Source organism: Nicotiana tomentosiformis, chromosome 9, assembly GCF_000390325.3.
Source record: "Nicotiana tomentosiformis chromosome 9, ASM39032v3, whole genome shotgun sequence".
In the NCBI taxonomy this organism is placed as follows: Eukaryota; Viridiplantae; Streptophyta; class Magnoliopsida; order Solanales; family Solanaceae; genus Nicotiana; species Nicotiana tomentosiformis.
Window position 1 is genome coordinate 65,497,358 of NC_090820.1, and position 22,956 is coordinate 65,520,313.

Here is a 22,956-nt window from a genome sequence, read left to right on the forward strand (position 1 = left end):
AAAATAAAATAAAAATAAAAATAAAAATAAAAATTCCTGCATTAGCACTACAAACTATTTCAAACACTATTGATTGCAAATCCCCGGCAACGACGCCAAAATTTGACGAACGCAAAATACCACTTTAATTATTCTCCCTAGTCAAAGATAGTATAGTATAATATCATATCCACAGGGATTGGATTGAAACAATATTTTCATAGTTTCTAGTTTAATTGCTATCCAAGATGATCAACAATAGAGATTTATGTGATTAAAGCTACAATTAACTAAGAATCTAGAGCTATTGACTAATGACTATCGAAGTAAGGAATAAGCAAAGAAAGATATCAATGGGAGAAGATAGGGTTTTGATAGGATAAGTGCAAGATAATTGTTTGGGATCTAACTCTAGATAATTCACTTCTAAAGTTCAAGTGAGTCTCTCAAATTCACTCAATTATTAGTTCAAACATTCAACAAAAACTCCTCTCTCGATTAAGTTTTAACCTCACAAGATGAACCAATTTAAGCACGTGAAGATATGCAAGAATACGTAGTGGATTGTTCTTTAGGAGAACCTCTCTCGATTATTCTCCTGACTAGGTTTAATTAATGATTCAACTAGCCTCTTTTGATTACTCAGAAGAACTAATGAACTCAACCAACAATATAATGCAAAGATATCACAAGTCATGCCTCTCTTGATTACATGAACACGTGAATATAGATGCAACGATTAAATCATCCAAAATGATTCAATACATAAAACTAAGAGTTATAATCCACAAACAAATATCAATACACCAAATCCCTCAAACCCTAAAGAGAACTACTCTATAGATATGGAGTAATTCATCACAAATATGTTTAAAGTAAAGGAAAACATAAAACGATCCAAACAAGGGTCTTGAGTGAGGATTGAATGATGAACTCCTTGTGCTTTGCTTCTCCAAATACTCCTTAGCCTCCCTAGGTCTCAAATATGTCAAAAGTCCTCAAAAATAACGTTTTCCATGTATTTATACCAAGCAGGGTCGGACCCAACGAAATCACCTTTTCCTTCACGAAATAGGACAATTACTCTGTAAAATTTGTACAGGCGCGCCGCATGGGGCGACGCGCCATGCGGGGCATTAGTGGGGAAATTCAGAGAGTTAGAATATGTCAGGCAGCAGAACAATACACACGCGCGGCACCCCACGTGCCGCGACTGTGGGGATTTCTCAGTGTACAGAATTTTCCCTACTTTTTGATATCCAGACGTGGTTCTCGACCCCCGAACGCGATCCCGGCTTATTCCCTTAGGATTTTACTCAGACTTCAAAGATCCAAATAGCTTGAATTCATTCCATACATCTACATAGCTTGGAATCACTCGTACAAGGCATAAAACACATAATAACTACAAAACACTAGCGATTAAAGCTCAAACACAATAAAAGTGTAGTAAATTAGAGTGCAATAAGTGACTAACACACGAGATTATAGCCTACCATCAGAATGCTCACGTAGCTCGTCATATTCCTCATGTTTTATCAGTTAGTCACATCTTATACAACACTCGGCTAGTTCAGTCATCATTTAGTATGATGCCGGCATAGAGTTCTTACTGTACTCCATCTGCTTAAGGTTCCACATGCAATTATTTGGATTATCAAGGTCAGCAACTTTGTCAGAGGTGGGGTTGTTTTGAGTGTGGTTGAGTCATCTCAATAGAGATTGCCCCAGACTTCTGAGTAGGGGTCCACAGTAGAGCTCGCAACCTATGATTTTAGTACCAGCATCTACACCACCCGAATAGCCAGCTAGGGTTGGGGCTCAGTCAGTTCGAGGTCGCCCAGAGGGGGAGGTCAGTCAGGCCCGTTGCTATACATTTCCTGCCAGGCCAGAGGCAGTTACTTCCGACGCCATGATCACATGTATTATTTTGATGTGTCACATGGATGCTTCAGTATTATTTGACCCTGGTTCCACTTATTCATATGTGTCATCATAGTTTGGTTGTTATTTGGATATGCCTCGAGATTATTTAGATATGCCTGTTTATATGTCTATACCGGTAAGTGATTCTATTATGGTGGACCGTGTATATCGATCTTCTGTGGTGACCATTGGGGGTTATGAGACTAGAGTTGATTCATTACTACTCAGCATGGTAGATTTTGATGTGATTTTGGGCATGTATTGGTTGTCATCATATCACCCTATTCTTGATTGTCACGCTAAGACCGTGACATTGGCTATGCCACGGTTGTCGAGGTTGGAGTGGAGAGGCTCCCTGGATCATGTTACAAGTGGAGCGATTTCATATTTGAAGACTCAACAGATGATTGAGAAGGGGTGTTTGGCCTATCTAGCCTTCGTGAGAGATATTAGTGATTATGCTCATACTTTTGAGTTAGTTCCAGTAGTGAGGGAGTTCCCAGATGTGTTTCCTGTAGACTTGTCGCGCATGCCATCCGACAGGGATAATGATTTTGGTATTGACTTGGTGTCAGGCACTCATCCCATCTCTTTTCCACCGTACCGCATGGCACCGGTAGAGTTGACGGAGTTGAAGGAACAATTATAAGAGTTTCTTGATAAAGGTTTCATCTAGCCTAGTGTGTTACCTTGGGCTGCACCAGTACTATTTGTGAATAAGAAAGATTGTTCTATGGGGATGTGCTTTGACTACAAGTAGTTGAACAAGGTTACTGCCAAGAACAAGTACCCACTACCACGTAAGGATGATTTATTTGATAAACTTAAGGGTGCTAGGGTATTCTCGAAGATTGATTTGAGATCGGGGTACCATTAATTGAAGATCCGAGCTTCAGATATTCTAAAGACGCCTTTCAGGACCCGTTATGGTCATTATGCGTTTCTGGTGATGTTTTTTGGGCTGACCAATGCCCAAACAACTTTTATACACTTGATGAACAACACATTTCAGACCTATCTTGATTCCTTCATCATAGTTTTCATTGATGATATTTTGGTATATTCTCACAGTCGGGAGGATCGTGAGCAACACTTGAGGATCGCGCTCTGGATTTTGAGGGAGAGGAAGCTATATTCTAAATTTTCCAAGTGTGAGTTTTGGCTAGACTCATTGGCATTCTTGGGCCATGTGGTGTCCAGTGAAGGTATTAAGGTGGATTCGAAGAACTTTGAGGCAGTTTAGATTTGGCCTAGACCGTCTTCTTCTACTGAGATCCGGAGTTTCCTTGGGTTGTCCGGTATTATTGCAATTTTGTGGAGGGGTTTTCATCTATAGTAGCCCCGTTAACTAGATTGACGCAGAAGGGTCCCTATTGAGGTGGTTTGATGAGGGTGAGTAGATCTTTCCGAAGCTCAAGTCTTCGTTAACTACAGCTCCAGTCTTGGTTTTACCTTCAGGGTCAGGTTCTTATATAGTCTGTTGTGATGCTTCACGGATTAGAATTAGGTGTGTGTTGATGTAGAAAGGTAGAGTTATTACTTATGCTTCACGTCAGTTGAAGCCTCATGAGAAGAACTATCATGTACATGATTTGGAGTTGGCAGCCATTGTTCACACGCTTAAGATTTGGTGGCATTATCTTTATGGCATGTCTTGTGAGGTGTTCACAGATCACAAGAGTCTCCAACACTTATTCAAGTAAAAGGATCTGAGCTTGAGGCAACAGAGGTGGTTAGAGCTACTAAAGGACTATGATATCACCATTGTTTATCACTCGGGAAAGGCTAATATGGTGGATGATGCTTTGAGTAGGAAGGTTGAGAGCATGGGAGTCTTGCTTATATACTAGGGTGGGAGAGACTGTTAGCATTGGATGTTGAGGCTTTGGCCAATCGGTTCATGAGATTGGATATTTCAGAGTCCAGCAGAGTTCTTGCTTGTGTTGTATCACTGTCGTCCTTGTTTGAGCATCAAGGCGTGTTAGTATGATGATCCCCACTTGCTTGTACTGAAGTACACAATGCATCATGGTGATGCCAAAGAGGCTACTATTGGTGACGATGAGGTATTGAGGCTACAAGGTCAGATCCGTGTTTTGAATGTAGATGGGTTGCGAGAGTTGATTCTTGAGGCGGCCCATAGTTTGCGGTATTCTATTCATCTGGGGGCCACGAAGATGTATCATGACTTGAGGCAACACTATTGGTGGCGGAGGATGAAGAAAAATATTGTTGAGTATGTTTCTCGATTTTTAAACTGTCAGCAAGTGAAGTATGACCATCAGAGACCTATTTTACTTCAGAGACTTGATATTTCAGAGTGAAAGTGGGAGCGTATCACTATGGATTTGTAGTTGGGCTTCTGCGTACCTTGAGGAAATTCGATGCAGTATGGGTCATTGTGGACAAACTGACTAAGTTTGCACTCTTTATTCTAGTCATGACTACATATTCTTCAGAGTAGCTGGCTCAGATTTATATTCAGGAGATTGTTTGCCTCCATGGTGTGCCCATGTCTATTATCTTGGATTGAGGTACGCAGTTTACATCACATTTTTGGAGAGCAGTGCAGAGCGAGTTGGGCACACAGGTCGAGCTGAGTATAACATTTTATCCCCAAATGGATGGGCAGTCCGAGCGCACTATTCAGATTTTGGAAGACATGTTATGTGCATGTGTCATTTATTTTGGAGGTTCATGGGATCAGTTTCTTCCGTTAGAAGAGTTCGCCTACAACAACAACTATCAGTCAAGTAGCCATATGGCCCCTTATGAGGCCTTATATGGGAGGCGGTGCCATTTTCCGGCTAGTTGGTTTGAGCCTGGAGAGTCTAGGTTATTCAGTATTGATTTGGTTCGCGATGTTTTGGAGAAGGTGATGTTGATTCAGGAGCGGCTTCGTACATCGCAATCCAGGCAGAAGATTTATGCTGATAGGAAGGCTTGTGATGTTGCATATATGGTGGGTGAGAAGGTTCTACTCAGAGTTTCGCCCATAAAGGGTGTGATGAGGTTCGGGAAGAAGGGAAAGTTGAGCCCTAGGTATATTGGTCCTTTTGAGGTACTTGAGAGAGGTGGCCTACAGACTTGCCTTGCCACCTAGTCTATCGGGAGTTCACCCAGTGCTTCATGTTTCTATGCTCCAGAAGTATTATGGTGATCCATCACATGTTTTGGACTTCAGCACGGTGCAGTTGGATGGGGATTTGACTTATGTTGTCGAGCCAGTAGCTATTTTGGTTCGGCAGGTGCAAAAGTTGAGGTCAAAGAATATAGCATCGGTGAAGGTTCACTGGAGAGGTCAATCGATCGAGGAGGCTACTTGGGAGACCGAGCAAGAGATGCGGAGCAGATATTCTCACCTTTTCGAGACCAGGTATAATTCTAGACTCGTTCGAGGAGGAAGTTTGTTTAAGAGGGGGAGAATGTAATGATCTAACTGATTGTTTTGAGTATATTAGCCCGTTCCCGTATTTGATGCTTTGCTTATGTGAATTTGTGGTTACGTGACTTGCTGGAGTAGTTGGTTTAGTTTCGGGGAGGTTTTGGAGTGAATTGGGATACTTAGTCTCAAGGTTGGAAGTATAAGTTGTAAGAGTTAATTGGAGTTTGACTTTTGTGCAGATGACCCTGGAATGGAGTTTTGATGCTTCCAATAGCTTCGTATGGTGATTTTGGACTTAGATGTATGTCCGAATGCGGATTTGGAGGTTCGTAGGTTGATTTGGTGCTTTTTAGCGAAAGTTGGAAAGTTGAAGGTTTGGAAGGTTGATAGGTTTGACCGAGAGTTGACCTTGATGATATCGGGTTCAGTTTGGTTCCAGGAGTTGGAATAGGTTTGTTGTGTCATTTCAGAGTTGGATGCAAAATTTTAGGTAATTCCTAGTTGTTTAGGCTTGTTCGGCGTAAGTTTTGAATTTGGAAAGTTGGATTTGTTCCTTAGACTTGAATTGAGGTGCGATTCATGGTTTTGATGTTGTTTGGTGTGATTTGAGTCCTCGAGTAAGGCCTCGAATGTGTTTCATATGAGTTTCGAACCATTTTTCTATGTGTTGGAACTGGTGATTCTTAGTTCTAGTTTTCTTCTTCACGATCGTAACAGGGCAGGCGCATATGCGAAGGGTATATTTTATGGCAGGCAGGTTGTTCTTGGTGTTCGCGAAGGTGTGATCATGTTCACGTATCTTTGGGAGTCAGTGTCATTCGCGATCGCATTAGGGGAGACTCATTTGCGTAGAAGGGGAGGCCGGCTGGGAGCTTTAGGCCTTTAGCCTTCGCGATCGCGAGGGTGGGACCGCGTTTACATAGGCTTAGATGTTGACTGCATCGCATTCGTGACTTGGATGTCGCGTTCGCGAAGGGATTTTTCAAGGTCGTGTAATTGTGCTTCGCGATCTCGAAGTTGGTTCCGTGATCGCGAAGGGTATGCCTGGGTAGACCATAAGTACTCTATTTTTGAGGGTTTTAGTCATTTTAACATATTTTGAGTTGTAGATCTCGGATTTGGGCAATTTTGGAAGAGATTTTCACGATTTAGATTGGGGTATGTTTTTTTGACTCGAACTTGTTCATTATTCATGATTGCAACCTTGATTTTAGCATTTAATTGGTGAACTAAAGTGAAAATGTTGGGGATTTTAGTAAAAGTTTCCTAAAGTATAAATTGATGATTTGATGGTCGAATTTGGATGAAACACATATATTTGGACTCGTATCGGAATGGGTGTTCAAAAGTTATGAGTTTTGTCGGGTTCCAGGGTACGAGCCCAGGGTTGACTTTTTGATTTTGGTTAAAGATCTTACCTTTATCGTTTGGAATCATTTCCTATGGCTTATTGATGATAGTAAGTTATTTTGGCTAGATTCGTGTCGTCCGGAGGTTGATTCATGCAGGAAAGGCTCATTAGAGGATTGATTTGGCTTGCTTGAGGTAAGTATCTTACCTAAACTTGGTTGAGGCACTAGTTGCTTTAGTTATTTGTGATAGCTACGTGCTATGGGTGGCGCACGTGTGTGGGGTTAAGCCCATGTGCGTGCACCACGTCATTTATTCATGCGCGGGGTTAGTGATTAGGCTATGATATGTCTTGAATTGATTGCTAAGCTTCATACTGTGATGTTTCCCCTATCTGTACCCCTTTTGTGAGCTATTGTACCATGTTTGAGGTTACATAGAGGTTAATCTCCTAATTAAACTTGATAAGCTATGTTTAGGGGTGGGCATCGCTCGGTTCGGTTATGAATATTATCGGTTTAGCATATCGGTTATCGGTTTATAAATTTGATAAACCGATAACCGAACCGATAAGATATCAATTATCGGGTAACGGTTATCGATCATTATCGGTTCGGTTATCGATTTACCCAATAAGATAACTCAATCTAGAGTTAAGCAAAAAAGAGAAGACAATTCAATGGAGTTAAGCAAAAAAGAGAAGAATTCACATATTGTATATACTACCCATTTCTGCGTTCTATCCAGCGGCCACAACTGGAATAGTACTAATTCTTCAACAACAATTGTCCAAATATATTTTAATAATGATACAAAGTAGTAGCAATTTCACCTTAAAATTAACAAGTTCAAACATATAGTACTAACATGTCAAATTCAAGTTAACAAGACAACAACTACTCAATCCTTATAGGCTTCACCAAATTGCGCTCCAAATAACGCCCAACATGCCTCATTAAGGACTTAGTACCACTTTATTGTGAACTGTAATGAAAAACAAGATGATAATGACTACATCTTACTTTCCACCATCCATCATCACGTTGTTCAATCCTTTCAAAGTAACTCCAAACAGGTGAGGTAGTTTTGTGACCACGAAGTCGAGGCAATATTACACCTATTAAACATAAAAAGAAAAAAATATTAAGTCAAATCAATTCTTAGCAATGCATAGTTGCATACTATAAAAGTTGAATAATGAACTTACCAAAGTTTCAACTCATAACTATCTAAGATTCTACACATCATCATCGCAAGGTTCTTTTCCAAGTTTGGCAAAATCTAAAGAGAATAATATATATTAACAAGTCAAACAACAAAAATATTAAACAAACTATTTATAAAAATAATATACAACCAAACAAATTAAAATCTTATCACCTTGTTCTAGTTTGTATCTAAATCTTCCTCAACACTTACTGGTAGTGGCTCACTCTGAAGCCAATCTTGAAGGCACACGAAATTTATTGAATCTAAACAAGAACTTGAATACCCACTTAAAATTTCTAAATATAGAAACATTTAAGTGTCATAATTGCTAAAACTAATCAAAGCACAAAAGCAAACTCATAAAGAAACAGTAAACAAACAATTAAATTTAACATTATTACCTCCCATGTAAACTAAAATTAACCAAAACACAGTAAAAATTACAATTTTTTACAACTAAAATCAAAGCACAACATAAATTAGCCACACAAAAACATGAAAGTGAATGACTTTAGGCAAGAACTTGAACATCCACTTAAAAATTCCACAAATAGAAAGATTTAACTGACATAATAAATAATTAGTCCAACATTATTACCTCCAAACAGTCCAAGATAAACTGGATATTGTTTGTCAAATGCCTAACCTGAAAAAAGAAACTGGTAGTAGGTATAAGCTGCACAACGTTAGCTCTCAAAATTAAGAAACAAAAATAAAAGAATAAAGAATCTTTAACAATCAAAAATCCCTATATGAAGATGAATTTTGTTATATAAATTAAAAGCCTAATGTATAAGACTAAAGACTTACACTAGGACTAACTAGAAAGGTCTATGAAGAATAAAGATGAAGCAACTGAAGACTGAAGAATGCGGCTGAGAAAGAATAGGAAAGAATGAAGTGAAGCCCTAGCATATGTATATATTTAAGGGTAAAGTAGTAATTTCATTAATTCTTATTGGGTTATCGGTTAACCTACTAACAAAATTGGTAAACCGAGGCCCAAACCGATAACCCAATAGTGAAAATAATTCTAAACCGTTACCGAACCGTTAACCCAATAACCCAATACTGATAACCCAATAAATAATTAACGGTTTGGGTTATCAGTTTTACCCGATATATGCCCAGCTATAGCTATGTTAGCACACTTTGCACATGTCTACACCATAGTATGTCACTTATACCACACCAGGAGTATGAAACTTGTTGTTCATTGATCCTGTACTTATATTCTTGTATATCTGCTTTCTGTGTGATATGGATTGGACTGGTAGCCTGTGACCACACCGGTGTATTGTAATATTGAGGATGTCACCACGCCTGGCGGATGTGATATTGAGTTTGTGACTGCACCGGACAAATTATAATATTGGCACGTGAGTTGCCCGTGCATCACGTGAGTTATCCGTGCGGATCCGAGATATTGATTTTAATGGCACGTGAGTTATCCATGCAACATGTGAGTTGTCCGTGCGGTTGATATTATTGGCATGCGAGTTGTCCGTGCAACACGTGAGTTGTCCGTGCATCATGTGGATATACATCCATCCCCCTAGGGTCACCCTCTCATGTTTATTCTTGATGGTGTACACGCGGATTTGAAGAAACACCGATCAGTGGTTTGGTTAGATTATTGAGATTCTGTGGAAAGTCTGGCCAGTATTTGATTTGTTTATTGCATTTCATCTTTACTTGCAATTTTCTTGGTTATTTACCTGATTTATTGCACATCTTCTTTATATGTTGGTTTTGTTGACTTAGAAACGTACGTTTAGTTATTATATGCACCAAGGTGGTTTTATCTATGATTGATGACTATATTATATTACCTCTATGTACTTGTTGGAATAGACATATACCTAATTGCCTTGCTTGGTTGATGTACATGAATTATAAATGCGTTCTTGTTAATTCTAACTCCATAGACATATAGGCATTAGGTTAGCTTGAATAGGCGAGTAAGAATTCGACAGATTCTTATAAGCAATATTAACTCTGTCAATCAATAAACTAGATAAATTAGTTAGCCAATTCAATTGAAGAATACAATAGGATTGTTAGATAGCTCATAACCCTAGATCATTTTCATCACATTGATAACATAAAAATATGCTCTTCTTTTGTTCAACATTCACTATTTGTTTTTCTTTTATTTTAATTAGTTTATAGTCAAATACTTCTAGGTTTAATTCTTGTTTATATAATTAGGATAGTTTAATTTAGTTAATAGTTAATCACAAGTCCTCGTGGATTCGACATCCGACTTCTAGTCACTTTATTACTTGACGACCGCGTATACTTACGTGTGCGTTTGGCCGCAACAATAGGGAGTAAAGTTGTAGAAAAGAATACTAAATTTTTACCCTATCTCGAGTCATAAGGGTGAAGAGATGGCTAAAGGTATTTGTAATTGTTTGCTTGAATGGAAATTAGACAAGGTGTTCACTGTTACCGTGGACAATGCTTCTTCAAATGATGTCATAGTCAAAGAATTGTCAAAAAAGTTAGATATGAGGAAAACTAATATGATGATTGGTAAGAATCTTCATGTGAGATGCATGACTCGCATACTTAATCTAATTGTGCAAGATGGTCTGAAATAAATTGATACTTCTTTCACACGTGTTAGAAACACTGTGAGGTATGTGAGATCATCACCTACAAGGACCTTACAATTTAAACAATGTTGTGCACATGTAAAGGTAGAATGTACCAAAATATTGTGTTTGGATGTTACTACTAGGTGGAATTCCACCTATTTGATGTTGGATACAGTTCAGTAATTTGAAAAGGACATTGACAAGTTTTATCTTTTTGATGATGGATTTTCTGCTTATCTTTGTTCTCATCTTTGTGAAGACGATAGTAGTGCAGGTCCTCCTGAATCTGATTATTAGGTGAATGTGAGGAACATGATAAAGTTTCTTGCAAGATTTTACGAACTCACCAAAAAAGTTTCAGGTTCACGTTATGTCACTTGTAATGCTCATTTTGAGGATGCATCTGAACTTTATTGTCATTTAAAAATGTGTTTAACTAGCGAGGATGAGAATTTGTGAAAAATGGCTGAGCGGATGCAAGAAAAAGTTTAAGAAGTATTAGGGTGAGCCTGAAAAGATGAATAAATTGATTTTTATTGCTTCCGTGTTGGATCCATGTAACAAGTTTGAATATGTTAGTCTTGAACTTGATGAACTTTTTGGGGAGGAAAACGGGAAGAAAATAAATGATGAGGTACATGCTTATATGAATTATTTGTTTGAAGAGTATCTAAAAAAGTATTCAACAAGATCTTGTCCTTAATCTCCATCTAGATCTACTGCATCTGATAACACATCTAATACATCTAGTGGGAGTGTTATAACTACATCATTAAGGACATAGCTTCACTTGAAGAAACAAAAGGAAGACAATGGAAGTGGGGGTAATACATCGGAGTTTGATAAATATGTTTGTGAAGAACAAGAGCCTTATAGTGAAGAATTTGATATCTTATGTTGGTGAAAAACACATGCTCCTAGATTTCCTATTCTTTCAGAGTTGACTCATGATGTGTTGGCTATTCTAATTTCTAGTGTGGCTTCGAAATGTGTGTTTAGCACCGGTGACCGTATTCTTGATTCATTTAGGAGTTCATTGATTCCTAAATATGTGCAAACTCTTGTTTGTGTTCAAGATTGGCTTAGAGAAGAGAAAAATCCTATTAGTGTTGAAGAAGAGTGAGAATATCTTGAGGAACTCGAACTTGGTAAGCTTTAATATTTTGTGTGTGTTTTAGTTCAAACTAATATATTCCACTTGTTTATGTTGTATGCCATATTTGGTCGAATTATCTTTAGATATGGAAAATAATGGAAGCACTACTAGCATTGTTGATGTATAGTTGCAACTTGAGTGGTATGTTTAATGCCTATTTGTTTGGGGATATACTTTTGTAGTTTTATTCTTTTATCATCAAAATATTATATTCTAATTTATGATTTTATCTTATTTTTTATTAGGTTCAAGTTCAATCATGCCTCGTGTTCCTAAAGTGTGCTCACATGTTTAGGAACGAAGAAGTTTGCAAAGTAGAGTGCAAACACTGTGGTCGAGTCTTTAATGTTCATCCAAAGAGGGATGACACATATGGTTTAAGGAAGCATATTAGGGTTTGTCTTGAACATCTTCCAGAAATTCATATTTAAGTTGATTCAAATTATGTTATTTTGAATTTGTTAGACTTATTTAAGCTTAATGTGTTGGTTTATTAGACAATTTGCTTTTATTGGCAGTAGCGGGCAGCGATGGCACAACATCAGCGACACGAAGAGAGGCCCAGAACCAAAATTTGTTTCTTTGAACATTTGCAAGCTAATTTATTTTAAGTTCTCTTTGTTTATGAAAATGTCACGACTCAATTCCCTCTATAGGCCGTGATGGCGCCCAACATCACCGTTAGGCAAGCCAATAGTGAACTATCTATTTAATTTCTTATTTTATTACTTTTGAAATCATGAATTTTATTTAATAAAGAAATAAAGTATAGAAAACCATGGTGATATAAAGCATAAATAAAACATAAAAATGAAATGGTGATAATATAAGGCAAAAACCATAAGCATCTACTAGAACATCCCAAAACACAGTATCATAAGTGTACGAGCAATCTAGTAGAATATACAAACCACTATAACTATTGTCTAAAATAAAATAGACAGAAATATAAAATGCAACAAGAAGAGACTCCGGATGTTGCAGATCGGAGCATGGGGGGAGCAACTCACCACTAAGTCCACGGATTATGTGGATGCGCACCTGAACGGATACCAGATGTACCTGCCTCAGTACCTGCATAATTTGTGCAGAAGCGTAGCATGAGTACGTAATCAACGCGTACCCAATAAGTATCTAGTCTAATCTCGAAGAAGTAGTGACGAAGGGTCGACATCGACACTTACTAGTGGTCAATAAATAAAGTGCAAGAATTATAAATAGGCATAAAATACAACAATAATAATGGAATAGGAAACAATAAAGATCCTTTAACAAAATATCAATTTAAAATCCACAAATATCACATGCCATTTTAACAAATAAGAACCATCAAGTAATTATCAAATCTCAAGTCATGAAGGAAATATCATGTATAGCTGGACTCCTAGCAATATTACACACGAGTTATGCTGAGGTTGTACGATCCGATCCATAATAATCATGTACATACACTACCGAGGTCATACAACCCGATCCATGGATGCATCTCAAATATACTGCCGAGGCGTTCGGTCCGAGTCACAAGAATAGAGAAACTCTTCGACAACTACAACACAAGGATGTCACTCAAAGAAAGCATAATTTTTAACAACAATCAAGTATTCCGCCCAAAACTCAAGGTAATAAAAACTCGGCCTAGCATAATCCCTAATCAGATTTCAAGTATAAATTCATGTAATTTAACTAACAGGTTGAGTTCAAATAATACAAATATTGCATGATAAAGTCCTAAGTCTACCCGGACATGAACTTGATTTTAGATACGTACGGACTCTCGTAACATCGTGAGTACGTAGCACCCACAACTAGTAATAAATAACAATTTAAATACCTACGGGGATAATTCCCTCTTACAAGATTAGGCAAGAGACTTACCTTGTTTCCAAGTCCTCTTTCCAGGCCTCAAACCACACTAATAGTCTCAAAATATCGTCGAGCAACCCGAAACTAGTCAAAAGTCGTACAAACTAATCAATATATGCTCAAAAGTTCATAATTCATCTATTAGAGTAATTATCCCACCCAAATCGAAAAGTTCCTAAAAGTCACCCCCAGGACCACATGCTCGGATTCCAGAAATATTTGTAGATAAATATTACCCATGATCTTATGAACCCAAATATATAATATTTACTCAATTCCATAATCAATTTCGTGGTCTAATCTCATTTTTACCACCCTAGGTTTTTAAACATAAACCCATAATTTTTACAATTTCTATGTTAAAATCTACCCATAATCTATTATATTAAACTCACATTAGGTAGAAATCACATACCTTCAATTTCTAGGTAAAAATTCCTCTCCAAGGAGCTCTAAAATTGGCCAAGAAATGAAGAAAATGGCCTAAGTGCCGATTTTTAACAAGTGTTCTGCCCAGTTGTCCTTCTTCGTGATCTTGAAGGAAAAATCTGCCAAGGCCTAGAAAAGTCTCTTCGCGAACGTGACCAGGTCCTCGCGATCATGAAGGCTAGACTAGCCCAAGCATCGCGAATGTGACTTGCCCTTCACAAACGCGAAGGGCAACAACCTGTTGACACCCCAGACCGAGTCCTTTCTATGCGATCGCTAACCTCTCATCGCGAACGCGAAGGCCACAGATCCTAAGCCTTCGCGAACGCATCCCCATAATCGTGAATGCAAAGAACAAAAACACCTCTGCCCCAAATCCTTCATCACGAACGCATGACACCCTCTACATTAACGAAGAAAGAAACCAGTACCAGTAATTTCTGCATTATGGACTTAACTCCAGGTGGTCCGAAACACACCCGAGCCACCCGGAACCCCTTCCAAATGCACCAACCCAGAAACAATATTGAAACTAAGAATCGCACCCTAAAACTATATTATTCAACTTTTGAACTTCAAACTTCCTCAACTAGCTTCGAACGTGACAAATGATGCTTAGACAACTTAGAATGATGTCAAATTTTATGTACAAGTCAAAAATCATAACAAGAACCTATTCACAATCTCATAATCCCAAACGGACATTGTTAGCACCAAAGTGTACTTCAAATCAAATTTAGAAAAATTTAAAACCTTCAAGGTGCCAACTTTCAACATTAAGCATCGAAACGCTCCTTGATTACCCTAAACTCGATCCGAGCACACGTCCAAGTCCAAAATTATCACACAAACCTATTGGAACCTTCAAATCCTAGTTCTAAGGTTGTTTACTCAAAATGTTGAATCAAGTCAAACTAGGTTACCTTGGGCCACTATTAAGGAACTAAGTGTTCCGAATTCAACCCGAACCCTTTTACAACAAAAATCATCCATCCCCCAAAGTCATAAAATAGTAAAAGTACATACGGGAAGTATTAAATAGGGGAACAAGGATCTAAGAACTAAAAAAACCGGTCGAGGCATTACATAAACATTAAGCAACTTTTATTAAAAAGTGAGTTTTAACATTTATTTTTATAATGACCCGACCAGTCATTTTGAGTCCTAACATTTTGTTCGGCGGTTTGAGGCCTTGAGTAGCTTCACTTCATGTTTTATGACTTGTACGCATAATCAGAATTTAATTTTGGGAAGTTCGGAGTTGATTTAGAAGGAAAATTCTCAATTCGGAAGCTTTAAATTGGAAGAGTTGACTAAGGTTTGACTTTTGAGTAAATGACATTGGAATCGGGATTCGAAGGTTCCAATTATTTCGTATGACGATTTCATACTTGGGCGTATGTTCGGATTGAGTATCGGATGGTCCGGGAGCATTTCAGCGCTTATTATGGAAAGTTGGCGTTTTGAAGGTTTTAGAAATTTCTAAGTTTAATTTGAAGTGGACTTTGATGTATTTGATATATGTTTGGGATTCTGTCCCTTGGACTAGGGTCGTATCGTGATTTGTGTCTTGTACATAAAATTTGGCGTCATTCCGGAATGTTTAGATATGATTCGGACGCTTTCGTCAAAGTTTGAATGTTTGAAAGTTAAAAGAAGTATCTTGATCGTCTATTCATAGTTTAGATATTGTTGGGGTGATTTGAGGCCTCGAGAAGGTTCATGTCATGTTTTGGGAATGTTTGGTGTAAATTATACGGGATCCCGGGGGCCTCGAGTGTGATTCAGGGTGGGTTCAGACCAAGTTTGGGTGATTTGCTGATGCTGGTGTATGGTTTTGTTCTTTGCGAACACGAAGGGATGCACGCGTTCGCGAAGAAGGTTTTTTTACTGGTGGGAAATTTTCATCACAAACACAACAAAAGGGTCGCGAACGTGGAGAAGAAGCTGAGGTTCCATTCGCGAATGCGACAGGGAGTCGCGAACACGTTGAAGGATAGGGAGTTGGGGGCCTAGAGGTGTTAAGCCTTCGCGAATGCGGCTCAGTGACGTGAACGTGAAGCATCAGGACCTGGAGGCATTGAGAATGCGGCGTGGGGGACGCGAATGCGAAGAAGGATTTTTGGTCAGCTGATTTTTGGCCTTCGCGATCGCGAGGGTATTTACACGATCGCGAAGAAGAAGGACCTGGGTAGACTTGTTTTTAAGTCGGAACTTGGCTCTCATTTCTCCCATTTTTGCACTTGGATGGCCGAATTTGGGGTGCTATTTTGAGGAGATTTTCATCAAGTAACCCAAGGTAAGTGATTACCACTTGTTGTAAGTTAAATACATGGATTATGTTTAGATTTAAACATGGAAATTTGAAGAAATTGTGAGATTTTGAAAAAAAACCTAGAAATTATATTTTTTAGCTTTGACCACGAAATTAGACATGGAACTAGGAATAAATGATATATTTGAGTTCGTGGTATTATGGATAATGTTTATTGTCAAGATTTTTCGGAATTTGGGCACGTGAGCCTGAGGGTTTACTTTGTCGACTTTTCGAGTGGAGTTGGGAATTTTATTATAAATTGTTAAATTATAAGCATTGGAGTATATTTTGATTGATTTGCACGTTGTTTGACTAGTTTCGGATCGATGGGCATTGGTTTGAGGTGTTAGAGGGGCATTGGAGCAGGTTGTGGAATTTCAAAGCGTGGTAAGTCTCCTGTCTAGCCTCGTGAGGGGGAATTTATTCCGTAGGTGTTGTATTTGTTATGTGCTACATATTGTGGGGTACACGTATGAGGTGACGAGTGTTTGTACGTATGTTAGAATTCATGATTAGGTCCGGGTAGACTTAGACTCACGCCATGTTTTAAATGTAATATTTGCGTTACCATTTCCTGTTTAATTACTTTAATTTATGCTTTTATTTGAGACTAGACTTGTTTAAAGTACAGTCGTACAAATTGTGATATATGGTTAGCTAATAGAGTGGCAGTATAGATTACACTTCCTTTAACAGATTTCTTCTGTGTTGTACGTAATTGTCCAAAAGTTTCCTGAATCTCACCTCACACATATCCGTGAGTGGGCCAGCGACCCGTCAAGTCTTTGCTATTTTCTGGGGATCGGGCCGAATGCATCGGCGGTATATATTGAGATGCATCCACGGATCGGGTCGTACGACCCCGGCAGTGTATGTACACGACTATAGCTCGGGCCGAACGACCTCGGCATAATTTGTGCGTAAAATTGCTAGGAGTCCGAATACCCACGAGATTACCCTCTTGATTGAACTTGGAAATTTTATGATATTCTCTTTATGACCTGAGATCGGATATTTAGTAGATAGTTCTTATTTGTTGAGATGGCATGTGTCACTTGGGGATTTGTAAACTGATGATATTTTGCTAATGGGTTTCGTTATCTACTGTTCCTTATTCTATTGATCCTGTCATATTTCATGCATGCTTATGATTCCTGCATTTTATTTATTGAACCATTAGTAAGTGTCGATGTCGACCCCTCGTCACTACTTCTCCAGGGTTAGTCTAGATACTTACTGGGTACGCGTTGATTTACGTACTCATGCTACACTTCTGCACTAAACGTGTAGGATCTGACAGGTTCATTCAGTGGTCATCCTAGAGTGTAGGCGCAACTGCTGAGGGGACTTTATGGTGAGCTGCTTTCTATGCTACGCACTGCAACCCTCAGAGTCTCCATCTTATTTATTTACTTTATCGTGTCTATTTTATGTTCCAGACAAATGTTGTATTATTTATTGCACTCTTTAGCATACGCTCATACACTTGTGATACCGGGTCTTGGTGATGTTCTAGAATTTATTTATGGTTTTGATTAACATTGACATACTTTTACTTTATGTTTTATTTAAGTTGTATGTATCTACGATATTTAATGAATTAATATCCTTGTCTAATAAGATTCACGATTTTCAAAATAATAAAATAAATAATTAAGTTGGTAGTTCACAGTTGGCTTATCTGACGGCGACGTTGGGCGCCATCACGACCTATTGTGGGAATTGGGTCGTTGATAATTTTTATATCACATATAAGATTTACTTATTATAAAACTTTTTATTAAAAAAATAAAGTCAAATCCAGTAAAGACCACTGTTTGTAATGTCTTGGTTTTCGAAACAAAAAGGTAGGCCCACACTAATGTAAACAAAATTCCGTAAGCGGTAGTCTTATTTATTTTTAGGCATATTCACTAGGAAAAGTACCTAGGGCTAATTTTTTTTAATAATAAGAGAACATCAAAAGAAAAAGGACAAGTAAGGGGTCTAGAAATTACCTTACTAATCCTAGTAAAGTTAAGTGGGAATTGAACTAGAGAAATCTAGGTAATTTTGAACACGCTTTACCGCTGGGCTACAATTTTCTGTTGTTTAAAGGATGTTAAAAATATAATATATACTCCTACAAAATAATAGTTAACCTATATACACAATATAATTTTTCCGCGAAGGGTGTCCGGATGATCACTCTTTCTCCACTGTAGCTCCGCCAAGATTTTACTAAGACACTCCTTGACTCGCAAGACTTTATAACCTAAAAATTGACTACCCAATAAGTAAGCCTTTCTCTTATCAACTCAAAATATTTTCATAACCAAAGAGAATTTAAAACATAGGAAATAATAATAATAATAATCTCTCATTGAACATTGGAAGTCAATAATAATAGTACGATTATGAAATCAACCCAAATACCTAATATATTTTCAAGGAACATCTATATTGTAAGTGAGTACAAGAGTTTAGTGTAATGACCGTATCATTCGTTTTACTTTTTAGATTTCCATTCCAATATTTAAGACTTCCCGTATGTGCTTTTACTATTTTAAGACTTGCGAGGATGGTTGGTTTGGTTTTAAAAGGGTCCGGGTTAAATTTGGAACACTTAGTTCCATAATAGTGGCCTAAGGTGGCCATGTTTGACTTGAGTAAACACTTTGAGTAAAAGACCTCAGAACCGGGATCTAAAGGTTTCAATAGGTTTGTATGATGATTTTGGACTTTGGTGTATGTTCGGATTGAGTTTCGGTTAGACCGGGAGCGAACCTGTGCTTATTGTTAAAAGTTGGCATCTTGAAGGTTTTAGAGTTTTCTAAATTTTGTTTGAAGTAGACTTTGGTGTTATGGATGTCTGTTTTGCATTCCGAGTATTGAAATAGGTTTGTATAGAAATTTGTGACTTGTGCATAAAACTTGGCATCATACGAGTTGTCTAAGTATGATTCGTCGCATTCGGAGCTAGTTGGAAGAAGTTTGAAATTCAAAGGTTGATTAATTTTGTTTTGAGGTGAGAATCTTGGTTTCAATATTGTTTAATGTGTTTCGAGAATACAAGTAGGTCTAGATTATATTTATGGATGTGTCGGTGCATTTGTCCGGGGTCCTGGGTGGCTCAGGTGTGTTTTAGACCACCTGGAACTAGTTCAAATTAGCAAATTTTCTGGTACTGATTTCCTTCTTCGCGAACGTAGAGGGGGTCTCACATTTGCGATGAATTATTTAGACTAGAGGCATTTTTTGTTTCGCCTTCGTGTTAGTGGAGTCACATTCGCGAAGGCTTGGGATAGTGAAGCTACGCGTTCGCGAGAGGGAAGCCGCAATCGCGAAGAAGGAGCTGGGCCAATTGGCCTTCGTGTTCATGAGGGGACGTTCACGTTCATGAAGGGTAGGCCAGGATAGCCTTCACGATCGTGAAGCCCCCGTCGCGTTCGTGAGGCCCCTGTCGCGATTGAAAAGAAGGAATACCTACGCAGAACACTTTTTAATTACAGGACGCAGGCTCATTTTTCCCATTCCTCATTTGTGTTGGCTGATTTTGGAGCTTCTTGGAGGGGGATTTTTATCAAGCACTATAAGGTGAGCGATTTCTATCTAATGTAAGTTAAATACATTGATTATGGGTAGATTTTAACATAGAAATTAGTATAATTATGGGATTATATTAAAAACCTAGGGTTTAATAAAAATGAGTTTTGACCACGAAATTAATTATGAAAATGGGTATAAATTATATATTTGAGTTCGTAAAGTCATGGGTAACAATTATCTACAAAAATATTCAGAATCGGGGCACGTGGGTCTGGGGGTGACTTTTATGGACTTTCTGAGTTGGGTTGGAAAATTACTCTTATAATTAAATTATGAACTTTTGAACATATATTGATTGATTTATGCGTCATTTGACTAGTTTCGGATTGCTCGGCATTGTTTTGAGGCGACTAGTGAGGTTTGAGAGCCGAGTAAAGGGCTTGGAAGCAAGGCAATTCTCTTGCCTAATCTTGTAAGAGGAAAGTATCCCCTTAGGTGCTTAAATTTTTATGTGCTACTTGTTGTGAGTGCTACGTACGCACGAGGCGACGAGTGTCCGTACATAGCACCAGTCATATTTATGTCCGGGTAGACTTAGGACTTTACCATGCAATATTTGTATTACTTACATAAATCAATCTATGTAATGTCCCGTTCGACGGCTTAAAAGGTTGACCGGGTAGACTTAGAACTTTCTAATTTTCGAACGACCGATTGTTTTGAGAATTAATGTCCCGTTCGGAGGCTTAAGGTCTCAAGAAGCTTCATAATGTATATTATGACTTGCGTGTGTGGTCGAGATTTGTTTTCAGATGATTCAGGATTTAATTGAAAGAACAATTATTATTTTTGAAGCTTAAATGAAAAGAGTTGACCGGAGTTTGACCTTTGAGAAAACGACTCCGAAATGAAATTTTGATGATTTCAACAGCTTTGTATGGTAATTTTGGACTTAGGCGCGAGTCCGTATTTGAATTTGGAGGTCCGTAGGGTAATTTGAAGCATTTCGGCGAAAATTGGGAAGTTGAAGTTTTTGAAGGTTGAGAGGTTTGACCGAAAGTTGACCTTGGTGGATTATAGGGGTCAGAATGCGATTCCGAGAGTTGGATTAGTTCCGTTATGTTATTTGGAATTTGTTTGCAAAATTTTACATCATTCCGGGTTGATTTGATATGATTCAGCATGAGTTTTGTAAGTTGGAAGATTTGGAAGTTCATAAGTTTGATTCGTGGTGCGATTTGTAGTTTCAACATTGTTTGATGTGATTTGAGGCCTCGAGTAGGTCCGTGTATTGTTACAGGATATGTAGGTAGATTTGGTTGTAGTCCCGGGGGCCTCAGGTGGATTTCAGATGGTTAACGGTTTGGATATTGGACTTAGGAAAGTTCTGGGCTGCTGGTTCTGGTGCGCTGCACCTGCGAGTTTTGGTGCGCAGGTGCGTGACCTCTTCTGCGAGATTCTTGGTTTCTTCTGTGATGTTGGTGTATGTCTTGTTGCGTCGCTTCTGTGGAGAGGGGAGCACAGGTGCAAGCTCGTATCTACAAAAGGTCGATCGCAGATGCACGATTTGTGTTCCAGGTGGTCGTCCGCTTCTACGGTATTGGTCATGCTGCTGCGCAATTTGCAGATACGATTATTGGATCGCAGGTGCAATCTCTTGGCTCTCAAGTGAAGGCCGCATATGAGGTATTTTTCTCACAAAAGCGAGGCTGCAAGCGCGGCATTTTTGTGCACAAATTTGAAGAGCGCTGGGCAGAACACATATATGTCGAGGGTTTGATATTTTCAACATATTTTGAGTTGTAGACCTCGGTTTTGGGAGATGTTTTGTGGGTTTATCAAGCAATTCATTGGGGTAAGTGTTCTATACCCGTATCTTATTATATTTCATGAATCCATTGCTATTTGCATTATTTAATTAGTGAATTAAGTTGGAAATTTGGGGAAAATTTGTAGAAATCTTTCAAAATGTAAAATAATGATTTGAAGGACGAGTTGATGTCAGAAATTGATAATTTTGGTATGGTTGAACTCGTATCGGAATGGATGTTTGGGTTTTGTAAATTTTATCGGGTTCCGAGATGTAGGCCTGGGGTTCGACTTTTGGGTTGACTTTTAGTTCTTGTTAAAGATAGAAGCTTTATTATCCGGAATTGTCTTCTACGAGTTTAATTTATGAATTGAAGTTATTTTGACTATATTTGAGCCGTCCGAAGGTTGTTTTATTCGAGTAGGTCAGTTTAGAGTAACGGTCTAGCTTCTTTGAGGTAAGTATCTTGCCTAACTTTGTGTGGGGGAACTACCCCTTAGGATGTGAGCTTTTGGTGCTAATTGTGTCGTGTGAAGTCCGTGTACGCGAGGTGATGAGTACGTGCTCGGGATTATTTATGGAAATTTGACCGTTTAGGGATCTTAGGTTCTTGTGTTCATTAGATATGTGTAAATCCCCCATTTATTAGTTTTACCTCTATGTGTCTTTATTTGGAATTAATTGCTTCATGTTCCACCCTTATTGCCGATTAAAACTCTTATGTGCCTTAACTGAAATTGTTGCTTCTTTTATTGATATGCTATCATTTCCGTAATTGCCTATCATTAGTCGATGTTATTATAATCCTTTCCATAATCTGATTATCCTTAATTGAGTTTGTTGAATTTATTCCGTAATTGCTTAACCCTAATTGAAGTTTTGTTATCCCTTATCATGGTTGACCTACCCTTAATTGGAGTCATTGATTCACGTTATCCCTCTTATCGTTGAATTTTACTTATGTGGAATCATTGCTACACAATATCTCTTCCCTGTTGAGCTATTGCTATGTTGTACCATTATTTCCTGTTGTGTCTTTCCTTGTGAGTTCGTTCTTTCGCCTCTTTGTGTTATGGAGTTCCTGAGTTGATTTACTTACCGTATTCTTGTGTTATTGTCATCGTTGTTGTTGTATTCAGTGTTGTGTGCACGATGTTTCTACCGTGCGATTGATATTGTGGCACGAGGTTTCAACCGTGCGGTTGTTATTGTGGCACGAGGTTTCAGCCGTGCGGTTGTTATTGTGGCACGAGGTTTATGTCGTGCGATTGTTATTGTGGCACGAGGTTTCTGCCGTGCGGTTGTTATTGTGGCACGAGGTTTTTTCCGTGAGGTTGTTATTATGGCACGAGGTTTCTGCTATGCGGTTGTTATTGTGGCACGAGGTTTTTGCCGTGCGGT

General features: G+C 38.4%; 1 protein-coding gene and 1 long non-coding RNA gene across 2 annotated transcripts; both read left to right on the top strand.

The window, feature by feature from the left end:
• Window positions 1-2,017: 2,017 nt before the first annotated feature.
• Window positions 2,018-2,554, top strand: LOC138898907 (uncharacterized). Its single transcript, XM_070185015.1, has one exon. The coding sequence runs from the start codon at window positions 2,018-2,020 to the stop codon at window positions 2,552-2,554; it is 537 nt and encodes a 178-aa protein (XP_070041116.1).
• Window positions 2,555-10,959: 8,405 nt separating this feature from the next.
• Window positions 10,960-11,907, top strand: LOC108947514 (uncharacterized). Its single transcript, XR_001971990.3, has 3 exons — window positions 10,960-11,600; window positions 11,692-11,749; window positions 11,854-11,907. It is a non-coding gene; the product is annotated as an uncharacterized lncRNA (long non-coding RNA).
• The last annotated feature ends 11,049 nt before the right edge of the window (window positions 11,908-22,956 follow it).

Excerpts from the sequence above, each read along its gene's own strand:
- LOC138898907 (XM_070185015.1), top strand. The coding sequence starts at position 2,018 with ATGCCTGTTTATATGTCTATACCGGTAAGTGATTCTATTATGGTGGAC.